The sequence below is a fragment of the Onychostruthus taczanowskii genome, unplaced genomic scaffold, assembly GCF_017590055.1.
Source record: "Onychostruthus taczanowskii isolate IOZ18803 unplaced genomic scaffold, ASM1759005v1 scaffold13, whole genome shotgun sequence".
NCBI lineage: Eukaryota > Metazoa > Chordata > Aves > Passeriformes > Passeridae > Onychostruthus > Onychostruthus taczanowskii.
The window spans coordinates 10,807,886-10,820,160 of record NW_024498462.1 but is presented as its reverse complement, the minus strand read 5'-3'; the positions used below and the strand labels follow the sequence as shown (position 1 = coordinate 10,820,160).

The 12,275-nt window shown below is 49.0% G+C and overlaps 1 protein-coding gene across 2 annotated transcripts; it reads right to left on the bottom strand.

Annotated features, from left to right (window-relative positions):
- Positions 1 to 2,169: 2,169 nt before the first annotated feature.
- On the bottom strand, positions 2,170 to 11,035 carry LOC121331866 (putative P2Y purinoceptor 10). Of its 2 annotated transcripts, XM_041396660.1 has the most exons (3): positions 10,728 to 11,035; positions 10,389 to 10,642; positions 2,170 to 5,169 (listed from the first exon to the last, which is right to left on the bottom strand). In XM_041396660.1, exon 3 carries the CDS (start codon positions 5,165 to 5,167, stop codon positions 4,145 to 4,147), a length of 1,023 nt encoding a protein of 340 aa, XP_041252594.1. In that variant the 5' UTR covers positions 5,168 to 5,169; positions 10,389 to 10,642; positions 10,728 to 11,035; the 3' UTR covers positions 2,170 to 4,144. The 2 variants fall into 2 exon arrangements, with proteins under 2 accessions (XP_041252594.1, XP_041252595.1); XM_041396661.1 differs by lacking the exon at positions 10,728 to 11,035 and having other exon boundaries at positions 10,389 to 10,655.
- Between the last annotated feature and the right edge of the window lie 1,240 nt (positions 11,036 to 12,275).

The window sequence follows — 12,275 nt, the reverse complement described above, 5'->3', positions numbered from 1 at the left end:
ATGTCTTTGTTTAGCATTTCTGTTTCTCTGGCTCATCCCCAAAGTGCCTTTCACACTTGGCAACGTTCTGCTTTCAAAGGCAGAAGACACAAAGGAACTTTTAAAATAACTTTTTAAATAACTGTGAGACTTTATCTAAGGCCTCCAGATAAAGGTCTCTTCTCCTGCAGCCTGGTATCCTGTGGGCAGGGGGCCAAACGCAGATGATCAGCATCTCTCAAGCACCCAGCATTGAGAATATCTGACAGGATGCACCTGAAGGATGTATGAAAAGCAGGGGGAGGAGGAGGTTTGTTCACACAAAGCAGCTTCACCCTTGGAGCGGGGCTGGGTGAGCCCCCAGCTCATTGTCCCTCTCTCTGTCAGACAGAGTTCTCTGCAGGACAGCATTTTGGGAAGCTCTGATTCATTTTACAACAAATAATTGTCAGTGCCTCCCTTACTTTTCTGAGCTAAGCCTTTGTCCAATCCACAAACCCAGCATTTTGGTTAAAATGTACCAGTCATCCCCAAAATCTTTTAAGTGCCATGAAGTGGTTTCATGTTTTTGAACTGTGGGGTTGTTATCCTGCATTTCCAGCATATTTTGTTTTTTCTCTGGGCAGAGAGCTGGTAATTTCATTTAAGGGAAACAAGAGGTACTGCAAGATTCTGCAGTTCAGAATCTGAAGCTGCAGAAAGGCTTTGAATCCCTCAGGAGTTTTTTCCATGTATGTTTGTTCTCATGCACAGGAGGATCCTTTCAAGGAGAGGAGGTACCAGACATCTTCTGCTTAGGATGGGGTGGCACTGCAGAGGAACACATCTGCTTTTGCTAAAAGGTGAACGGCTCATGTTCTAGAGGAAAACAAATGTGTTTGCCCAGGGCTGTGCCTTGGGGACAGGCCAGTGCAGGTGGCTTGGAGACCTCACCACATCTCCATCCTGAGCAGCTCCCTTCAGGGTGAGATCTCCAGCCCCAGGAGCCCTTCAGATCCATCTTTCACACCCCTGTGGAGCTGTACCAAACCTCTTGATTTGGTTAAATTCTGCCTTTCTGTGGCATGTCTGTTAAAACACATTTTTTGCATCTGCCCAAGAAGGAAGAAAAGTATTTTTCTATTCATGAGTCTGAGCAGCAGGACAAGAACAAGAGATAATCCAGGAGCAACATCATGAAATTATATTTCCTCTTGTCAAAATAACAAACATGTTTTTTGGTCACAGGAAATGGGGTGAATTACAGGAACCTGAGCCAGGCTTGTTGTGCCTCTGATTGTGTGAGGCAAAGCAGCCCCTGCAGCCCACGTCCTGGGTCAGATCCAGCACCAGCCAGCTGGGAAGGCAGCTGGAATAGTCTCCTCCTCACTGGAATGCCTGTTTTCTTCTCGTGAGATGCACACTGAGGTTTTGGAGGCCTGAACTAAAGGGTTTGGATATCACACATGGGTTTTTGGACCCCAAATGGATCATCTTGGCTTCAGAAAACTGCAGGTTTTCCCTGATCTCTGCTCTGAGCTGTTGCTCTCTAGGCTGGCCCATCCTGACTGACTTTGCCTGGTTTAAACCCATCTGGCAGCTGAACCCCACTGAGGTGGTTTAGCTCTACCCCAGCCAAAACCAGGGCACTTTCCCCCACACCAGAAGAGGCTTTCAGCCAGAGTTATCTGATGCCCTGCACACCACAGGATTGAAAGTGTTGAGTGTGTGACTTTTCCTCACAGGTTGGGGCTGCAGTATGGAAAATATTCCCCTTTGGGGAACCTAAGGGAGTTCAGAGGGTGAGTGAGGCAGGAAGATGTGGGGAGCTCAGGTGCTTGGGGATGCCATCATGGAGAAGGAGAATGTTATCCCTGATGGAGACACCAAATCCTTGCTAAGGTTATGGGAAGGAGAGGCACTGTCACTCCTGGACATGCAGCAGCTGGAGCAGGTGTTCCCATGCCTTGTCCATCTTCCACTACCTAGGACACCTTCCCATCCTCAAAATACTTCTAAATCTAATAGAAGTATGGTAGATTCAAAAATTAAATAAATAACCACTATTCAGAGTGAAAACAAGTAACAAATCCATTTAAGAATAATAAAGTTGTGTTCCTTCACTTGAACCCTGATCCCAGGAGGAGCTGATCCCATGCAGTTTTCCAGGTACCAGTGATAACTACAAAACTCAGCTGATGTTTGCAAAACAGCCTTTATTTTTTTCTTTTTGAGTATCAGTTCTTGGGAAATAAAACCCACAGAAGGAGCTACAGAGTTCCCATAAGTGGCCTCAGCTTGTTTTCACAAGCTGATCAAGGGAGAAGGGTGCGAAAGTGAAGGGACAGGAAACAGCTCCCAGTCACGTGGAGGCTGAGCACGGTCTATAAAAACCCTCAAAACAAGCACTGAAACTGAACTCTCCTTCTCTGACAACTTTGTACAGAGTGTAGCTTATGAGAGACTGCTGAAGTGACAACAATTGAATTGTGTGAGGTCAACTCTGCCCGTGAGCATCCTCCCCTTTGGAAGGGGACTCCTTGCAGTGTGTAAACATTTATTGTGTCAGTGACATCACAGAGAACACTTCCATCCATCCCAGTGCATCCTACTCAGCCCAAAATCATCTTCTCACACCTGGGAGGAGAACTATGACAGCTTATTGTGTTTAATCAGTGCTTTGCCTTTTAGTGGGAAATGGTTGTTTAAACCCTCATTCTTGGCTTTCCTCCCCACCCTTTTTTGTTTTTGGGGGTTTTTTTTTTGTTTTTTTTTTTTTTTTTTAATTTATTTTGTAAAACAGAGAAGTGGGAAAACACAATATACAGAAAGCATTTGGCTGAGTTAACATTTTAACTTAGTGGAATTGAATGGTTGGAGTTAAAATACACATAGCAAGTGTTTCTGGTATTTTTTCTGGTTTTGTAGCAACTGTTGCAAGACTGTACAAATTGTTCACATTCTTTTGAAAATATACTGATTTCCAAAGGCAATAAACTCGTGACTGTTCAGCCAAATCCATCCCCAGGTATCACGAGATACCCTTGAAGTTACAGAGTGGATGGACTCAGCTGAAGAGCTGTAACTAATTAAAAAGAATCATTCCTTGTCCCTGCTTTGCATAGCTACCTAAAAATGTAAACATTAGGATCACGACAGGACCTGGTGGAAAAAAAATCACAATAGTTTATGACTTTAATTTCTGGTCTATCAGTGAAATCACCTTGGCAAGGACTCCTCTCTTTTTTAAAAGATGCATCAACTGAACAGGTTGAGCTGAGCTTTTTTTGGGGCAGATTCATCTCAGGTACCTCTGGACTGCACACAGAAGGAAGTGAGAACCTGAGTGGTATCACCAGCACCATCAAACCCACCTGCACTGACCCCAGGACCACATGGTCCTGCCCCAAGGGGTCCAAAGGCAAAAGCCACCTGCCCATGTCCACCTTGCCAGCTTGGAGGGGAAGAAAGTCACCTGGAGCAAGGGCAAAAGCCACTCTCTGGATGTTTGAGGAGAATTTGTCTTGCAGAGGGTCTTGCATCAGCTGCAGGTGCAAGTTCTGGGATGTGTCAGCAATTAGGGAGCAAACAAAGGTGGGTGAGGAGGGAAAGGAGGAGCAGGGCAGGAGGGTGAGTGCAGAAAGGGGGAACAGAGATCACTGGTGACCAGTGGGATGCACCAAACTCAGGAGCACAAGGAAACCACCTTCACCTGTCCACAGCCCCACTGCACAAACCACAATGTCCTTTGGTTGCTACTGACCAGTTTTAGGTTCTTGTGTGGTTTTCCCAAAGATCCTTCAGCAGATGTCAGTGTATGAATGTGGGATTTTCTCTGGCTGGATCACAGAGCCTGCAGCTGGGAAAATAGAAGAAAAGTCCAGGACTTTTCCTCCATTTCCCAGCAAAAGCTTTTTCACTCCCTCCTATGTGTTTTCTAGTCCAGTGAGGTCAGGTGGGGGTGGCACAGGGAGGGGGACAGGCACATCAATTGGGTCACTCACCAGTTTCCAACACACCAGTCTTAGACAAGGTTTTATCTTCTATACACTGAAAAATTCCACTGCCACAAAACTCCCTTGGACAAAGCTGCAAGATCTTCCACAACACAGATGGTAATGGAGTATCCCAGACCAGTCTCAGATTTCACATGAAATAGCTTAGTTTCTTCCAAGTGGCTTCCTTGTCATTCCTTCATCGACGAGGCGCTCTCTTTGCTCATGAGCCGGCTCCGGATGGCCATGCTGCTGTGCCTGGAAATCTGTTCCTGGAACTCTGAAGTCATGAAGAAATAGATGATGGGATCCAAGCAGCAGTCGAAGCTGGCAAGGCTCAGGCAGAAGGGCTGGGTGTAGAGCGTGATGGTGCTCAGGAAGCAGTCGGTGATGACATTTTCCTTCACCAACATGTAGAAGAAGAAGTTGATGTGGTAGGGAGCAAAACACACACAGAACACAATGGCACACATGGAAACCATCCTGAGGGCCTTCCTCCTCTCCCCGCTGCTTTCCTCTGGGATATGGAAGCCCCGGATGGAGTCTCTTGTTTTCCACGTGCAGAATAAGATGATGACGAGCGGGCCCACGAAGCCCAGGAGCTCGGCGGCGCCGGTCATCAGCACCGTGCCCACCTTGCTGTCGATCGGCTTCACCTGCAGGTCTGCAAAGCAGCTGGTGGTGTTGGCACCCAGCCCGTGGCTCCTCATGATGGGGAAGGGCACGCAGAGGGCCCCCACCACCAGCCACACCAGGGCGCTGATGGCCGCGTCGTAGCGGCGCTTCCAGCCCTTGGCTCGGAAGGGGTGGTACAGGAAGAAGTAGCGCTGGATGCTGATGCAGGTGAGGAAGCAGATGCTGGCGTACATGTTGAGGTACTTCAGGTAGAAGCAGAGCAAGCACAGGACATCCCCAAAAGGCCAGGTGTGGTTGATGTAGTAGTAGATGCGCAGGGGCAGTGAGAGGACGTGGGCCAGGTCGGCCACGGCCAGGTTGATCATGAAGATGACGGCTTTGCTCTTCCTGCTGAGGAAGCGGCACAGGACCCACAGGGCAGCGCTGTTGGCCAGGAGCCCCGGGATGAAGATGAGGGTGTAGGTGGTGGCATAGAGGCTGCTCTTGAAGGTGATATCTTGACGGGAGCAGCTCTGGTTGCTCTGGCTCATGACTGGGCTGCTGGAAGAGGCTGTGGTGGTGTAGGGTGGATGGGTCATTCCTGTGGAGACAAAAACGGGATGTGAAGGCAAAGGCTCTGCAAGAGTTGTCAGTGCTCAAGTCTGCATTTCCCATTTGGCTGTTCAGCACAAAGCAGAGGTTTGGGAATATTGTCTGCATGAAACATCCTGGAATTGTGTTCAGAGTGCCCTGTCAGAGATCCCACTGCTCCTTCAGGCGTGGGAGACCATTCCTGATGTGTTAGTCCCAGGAGCACAAGTGGAGCTGTGCCACACTGATCACAGAGCAGCAGGAGAAGCTGCCCGTCCTCTGGCCATCTCTTCAAGGTCTCAAGTGGTTTGGTCTCTGGAAGCAAGGTAGGAAAACATGGATGAAAGCAGCATATCCCAGCCTCCACCATGGTCATGGCCCAGTGCTCAGAGTGTGGGTGCCAAGCATTGAATCATGGAATGGTTTGGGTTGGAAAGGACCTACAAGCTCATCCAGTGCCACCCCCTGCCATGGGCAGGGACACCTTCCACTATCCCAGGCTGCTCCAAGCCCCATCCACCCTGGCCTTGAGACTTCCAGGGATATGTTGGGCTGTGTTTGGCATTATGTGGGGGACAGGCCTTCGAGCCTCTCAGAGGACCTCATGGACCCACTTTCTCTGGCATTACGGGCACAAATCACATGCAGAAGGGTAGCAGGGAGCGGACTTGGAAAATGTGACTGTTGTGAACATAGCCAGTGCTGCTGAAGTGTTCTGTTAATGTAGTTAAGCTGATGGAACACACAGAGACCTGGTCACGCCACCAACTTCTATTTCTCATCACCATGGCAGTCTCAGTCTGACTCCTTTTTCCGTCAGATAATTTTACTTTTTAGGTACTGCCAATTTCTGCCTCCCAGCCATCAGCAAAATGCCACGTGTTGAGCTGTTGGGCCACTTTTCTCTTGCTAGCTTTTGTAACCAGGACCAGTAAATTTGATAACTCCTCCTCAGCAAGGCAACACAGGCAGGAGTTGGGGTTTATTGGGGGTTTCCTCCCAGGGTTATAATTCTCATTACAGTGATTCCCTCCTATGTTGAATATAACGGTTGAAAATCAGCTTCATATGGCACTGCAGACACTGATTCACTCCTCTGACTCATTTCCTGCGAGAGGCATTTGCCAGAAAAACTGTCTCTGTAGGTAGAAATTAGTAACTCCTACTCTGTTACTGAAGCTTTTTCCTTCGTGTTACCAAAAGAGTTGAGTTTAGAGCTCCCAGTGACACAGAGCACAAATTGCTGGGTTTTCAGCCTCTCAATCATTGTGGTGCTTACATTTGGCAGCTCATCCAGACTCTGTCCAGGCTGCCAGGGAAGGGTTGGGATTCAGCCCCCAAAACACCCAGACATGGCAAGGTCCCACATGGGACACGGGCAGAGAGCAGGGCCTTGGAACCCTGAACAGATTCTTGCATTTCTTTCTCAGCTTTTCTCTCACATTCCCACATCCCTCAAAAAGCAAGGTCTGTGTGTGTATCTCCTAAAACCTCAGCCTCAGCAGCTCCAGCTGCTCCGAGCATCAGGGAAGTGCTGCCTTTGGGAAGATCTCTGGCTCATCCCCTTCCTTCAGGATGCTGGATCCCAGGCCCTCAGAGCTGCTTTTGTCCCTCCAGCTCCATCCCAGTCCCCCTCCCCACACACAGCTCCAGGACAGGATGCTCTGTTCCCTGTTCCCCATCCCAGCACACCACAGCCTTGCTCCTGCCACGAGGCCAAAACAGGCCCAGGAGGAGGGAAGAGGCTCGAAGTGTGACAGAAACACAGAAGATTCATCTGGCTCATGGCTTTACCTCCCCTAAGAAGCAGCAATGGAGGCCTCCTGCTCTCCATCTGGGAGTTGTCAGGACAGGGAGTGAACAGGGGCTGGGGCTGTTCCTCCCCTCAGTGTGGGAGATGTGGGTTACACCCCATTTCCTGGGAGAGCTGTGAATTTCTGCTGCTCAGGAGGTTTCATCCCTTTCCAGCTGCTGTCCAGCTGGCCATGGCCTTGTCTCTGGTAAAAGCACACCCACTGCTCCTTCTGTCCCTTCAGGTCACCTCTCCCTTTGCCAAGAAACCATTTTCCAAGTCCTCATGTGCCTGTTTTTCCTTGGATATCAAAGCTGGAAGGTCTGGCCTGCTGCTCCTCCAGACACAGCTGGTGGGTGGCCATTAAAACCACACAGGATTAGGTACAACTGCAAAGTGTTGTATTTTAAAGACACTTTTATAATTGATTATCTAATTAAATGCTGGCCAATGTGTGCTTGTTCTTCAGTCCAATGAGTGACAGCAATTTTTTTTTTGGCAATTTTTTGTTCTTCAGTCCAATGAGTGACAGCAGGCAATTTGCTTGTCAAGGTTCTTAAACACAGCTAGGCCTTATTTAGTCCCTTCCAACCCCGAATATTCTGTGATTCTGTGACTTAGGTCTCATGTGACACTAAGAGCAATTGGGGTGATGGGGTGAAGGTCTGCTGACTCAAACTGGGCTCTGACCAGAGGGTTTAGGGCAAACTCTGTGTCCAGCATGTGTCCCTGGAACACGAGGGTGATGCTGAGGGCACACACTCCATCCCAGAGCTCAGCTTGGCTTCCTGGTGGGACAAACCCTGCCCAGAGCATGGAGAGCTTCCCCCTCATCCATCACCTCCCTCTGCTAATTGTCCACAAGGTGTCAGAGTTCATCCAAATCTCATTTCTTGGCTTCTCTAAGATATTTTTCTCACCCCAAGTGTTATCTGAGTGGCAGCAGTGGGACTCTCGTGAGTCCACCTTGCCATCATTTAGGAGAACCCAAACTGAAAATATCCAGTGTTGCTGAATAACTGATATTAGGGAAAAAAATACTCCCAGGAGTGGGCCTGGTTGCTGGTATCTTTTCTGATGATCTTTAAAGGTCTTTTCCAACCTAAATGATTCTGTGATTCAATTTGCAGGTAGAAGAATCCTCAAAAGCTGCAGTTTGGTGGAGAGCATGGAGCTGTGGTGAACCTTGGAGCCAGGACGTTCCAAAACCCATCCTGCAGGTGATGTCCGAGCCCCACCATCCCAGCAGATCTAACTCAGAGATTGGGAAAAGGAGGTGGATGCCCTGGAGTCAGAAAATCCCTCTCTGCATTAGGGAACTCAGGGTCTGAGCAGGGTGACCTGGCTGGCAGTGCACACAATACATTATTACAATTAATATGCATGGGGTGGTGTCTGCTGGCTCATCAGCAGGGCCTTTCTGAGGATTAAGAGTTTCATTGCAAAACCATAAAAACATAATTAAGTTAATAATCTCTTTAATAAAAAGGCACCCAGACATGCATAGTGCACCACAAAATTACTGCATTTCCACCTTTCCTCTCACTTTGGCTCAGACTGAGACTTAATCCCACAGCAGCCCCTTCTCTTCCCGCTTGTGCACAGAAGCAGACACTTGAGATACCACTGAGGGTCCTAAAATTGCATCTCCAAAGTCCTCCACTGCACGGTGGGTGTGCAGCAGGGGCTGCAGAAAACTGAAATCTTCAGTGGATTTCACCAGTGCTCATTTACATCCTGCAGAGGGGTGGCTCTCTCTGCAACATTGCTTTCAGAATATGAATTTTTTTAAAAAAAAACAGTATCAAATAGACACACTGAGATCCAACCACTATTTTTTTAATATTTTTGTGAGATTCTGCATCCCTGATGCTGTTGCAATAAAGATACAAGAAGTGAGCATGTTATTACTGGAGCTTTGGAAACTAAGCATAGCATTCCTAGGCAAAAGATGTTCATCTGGATAGGCTGAGAAGCACAGGGATGTCATTCCAGAGCCCTGGATCTGTCTGAGGTGCCCATCAGAGCCAGGTTAATTGATTGGATTGGGGCACAAACATCTCCACACTCTGCTCTCAATGCATGGCCGTGACACTGAAGTGAAACCTCTGCTCTCGGAGTGGAACATTTTACAGTTAAAGGTGTTTTTTTTGGGTTCTCTTTCACAGAAAAAGAGCAGGTCTGGGCTGTCTGCTGTATTTTCATTTTGCAGCACTGGTGGAACTCTTTCCTGCAGCTCCAGCAGAGAAAGCAACAGCCCACTTGAGGCTCTGGCTCCAGGCTGGGCAAGGGCTGTCCCACGGATGCACTTCCCTCGTGGATGGAATTCCCACGGCTGATGATGCTGGCACTGGAGCCAAAGTCCCTGCATTTTCACTTGACACCAAAAATATGCCCTTGAAAAGAACTCCACTGTCCCTGCACAGCTCCTGCCCCAGCCTGCTGAGGAATCCCCTCCTGCAGATCCCGACATCCTGACTCACCTTCTGTGAGATTCCCTCTTGATCCACCTGCAGAAATCCTGGATTCAGGGGCCACCCACTCTAAATCCTGTCTGTGAGCACCCCACAGGCTGTTTGCTGGGCTCCCAGCAGAGCTGAGCTGAGCTGAGCTGAGCTGAGCTGAGCTGCTGGTGCAAGTGAAAGCAAAGCCAGCAGAAAAGCACCTTTTACAAAGTACAGCTGGAAACCTGCAGACCATGAAGTCAAGTTTACAGCCTTCAGCCCATGAAGTCAAGTTTACAGCCTTCAGCCCATGAAGTTAAGTTTAAGACTTTCAGCCCATGAAGTTTAAAACCTTCAACCCATGAAGTTTAAAACCTTCAGCCCATAAAGTCAAGTTTTAATCCAGACTACAGCCTGAATTAGGAATTAAAACCACCTCAGAATTCTCATTAGCAAATGCAAGTCCAAGCAATCCCGCTATTTTTGTCATCCTGTGTGCCCTCACTATTATCAATTTCCTCCTATTGCTGCTCACTCACAGAGCCTCAGATGGCACAAAGATGGGCAGCACATGGATTTTATTTTATGGCAATATAAATCACCATTGGAAAAAAACAGATTTGCATTTTACCCTTACTGTCAAATATGGCTTTAAAATAAAATACATTCCCAGAGGAATCAGGCAAGAGACAGAAATTATCCCTGATAATGACACTGGAGAACAGTTGGAGCACCGCTAATTGCCCACGCCTGACATTTGTTTTTGCAGGCGCAGCAGCTGCTGTTTGAACTCCTCCATGTGTTCACCCCGAGCAGTGGCACACAAGGAGAGCAGCGGCTGCTGCTGCTGCTGCAGGGCTCCATGTGCCACAAATCTCCTCCTGGCAAGAGCCACCCCCTAAGGAAAAGCCTGAGGAAAGAAAGGGACGTTTCTGCAGGAAGCAGCACAGGCACAGTTCTAGATCTCAAAGAGAAAGTTTAGAGCAGCCTTACCTTGGCAGGCAGAGCCGTGCTCAGCACAGCCGAGTGCTCAGGAGGAAGTGGAACGTCCCCTGCACCACTGTTTACACCAGCGAGGGGACCTGGGTGACATCACGAGGTGCCACAAAAGGTGCTGCTTTTGCCAGTGCTCGGCTGTGGCTCCAGCCCTGCTCCCAGCCCTGCCAGCTCAGTCCTGGTCAGCTGTCCCCACAATGACCCCAGAATGGGGTTACGTGCCTTTGTCCCAGGTGTCTTCTGTCCTGTAGCTCTGTTGGGTTGGCTTGGTCAGCTGTCCCCACAATGACCCCAGAATGGGGTTACGTGCCTTCCCAGGTGTCTTCTGTCCTGTACCTCTGTTGGGTTGGCTCGGCACCCACTGGGAAGATTCCAAGTGGAGTTGGGTGCAGGATACCCCTTCCTCCTCTCCAGCTCTTCCTCCCCTCCAACTCTTCTTCCCCTCCAACTCTTCCTCCCCTCCAGCTCTTCCTCCCCTCCAGCTCTTCCTCCTCTCCAAGCACAGCTCTGAGCAGACCATGGAAACGCTCCTGAGGTTTCTGCCTGCTCCTGCCTGGCAGCTCAGCCCTGCTGTCCCCTCCTGCCCCTGGGGCTGAGGACCTGCTGGGTGCTCTGCTCCAGCTCAGTCCTCCTGCAGATGAGATCTGACTTCCCAATGGCTTTTTTTAGCACAGTGTGAGCCTTGCCTGGCATTTCTCCTGAACTAAATAAGTCCCCAGCTCGGTTTACACTCGCTGGATCTCCCTGCCAAGGGTGGCACTTCTGACATTGCTTCAAGGAATGGGCACAGATCCAGCCTCACCTTATCCCAGGGGATAAATACATGACTGGGGCTACAACTTTACCCCCTCAGAGGATCTCACTGGATTTTCAGAAAGCCACCAGGAATCTGCCCTGCTTTGCCTCTCTGGGATCTGGCTCTCAGCACTCAACTGTCACCAGATGAGCTCTGCTCTGCTGTGGTCTGAGAGTGTGAAATCAAACATCACAGCAGCTCCTTCCTGACATGGGGACAATGGAAGTGTGGAGGTCTGACAGCTCAGAAACCTCAGAAACCCAAAACTGATGGCTCATTCAGGTAATTCCACACGAGCACCCCCTAAAGTGGGTGCTGTGCTTTCTAGACAGTCTCGTTTCCGTCACTTGTCAAAGGAGGTTGGTAGAAGTTGGGAGCTTGCCAGGTGTTTATTTTAAAATTATTTATATGGACCTTGTGAAAAGCAATAGTGAGGTTTTGGCCGGTGCTGCAGTGTTTATCAGCACATCCTGTTTAGCTGATTTTTTTTCCCTCAGCAATGGAAACATATTTGTTGGAATTTATCCAATCACAAAATTGTCTTTCACATAAAATCACCACACTCTGCAGCCTGGCAAGCTGAGAATTTGGGAACAGCAGTTCCCTGACTGACCCCACCAGCATCTGTGGAAAACAAACATTCACAGAATCACAGAATCATGGCATGGTTTGGAAGGGAAAGGAATTTAAAGCTTATCTTGTTCCACCCCCTGCCATGGCAGGGACACCTTCCACTGTCCCAGGTTGCTCCAAGCCCTGTCCAACCTGGCCTTGGACACTTCCAGGGATCCAGGGGCAGCCAGAGCTTCTCTGGGATCCTGTGCCAGGGCCTGCCCACCCTCATTATCAGCACTTCTGCAGATGCTCTTCTCTGCATGAATCTCCATCTAGGACAGGCTTGACTGATCTGAGCAAAAGCCACAATCCTTGTGAAAAAAGGAGAGGGAAAAGATGCAGCTGCTGTTCCTGCCTTTCCCCATGGCCATAAATTGCTCTGGTTTGGGGCAGGTTATTACATGAGAGTTTTAGGACCAAGTAGGAAATTTAAAAGTGCAACTCATTGCACTTGCAGAATATACTGCTGAATT

Bases quoted from the DNA above. Each gene is read 5' to 3' on its own strand.
- LOC121331866 (XM_041396660.1), bottom strand. From the start codon at position 5,167: ATGACCCATCCACCCTACACCACCACAGCCTCTTCCAGCAGCCCAGTC.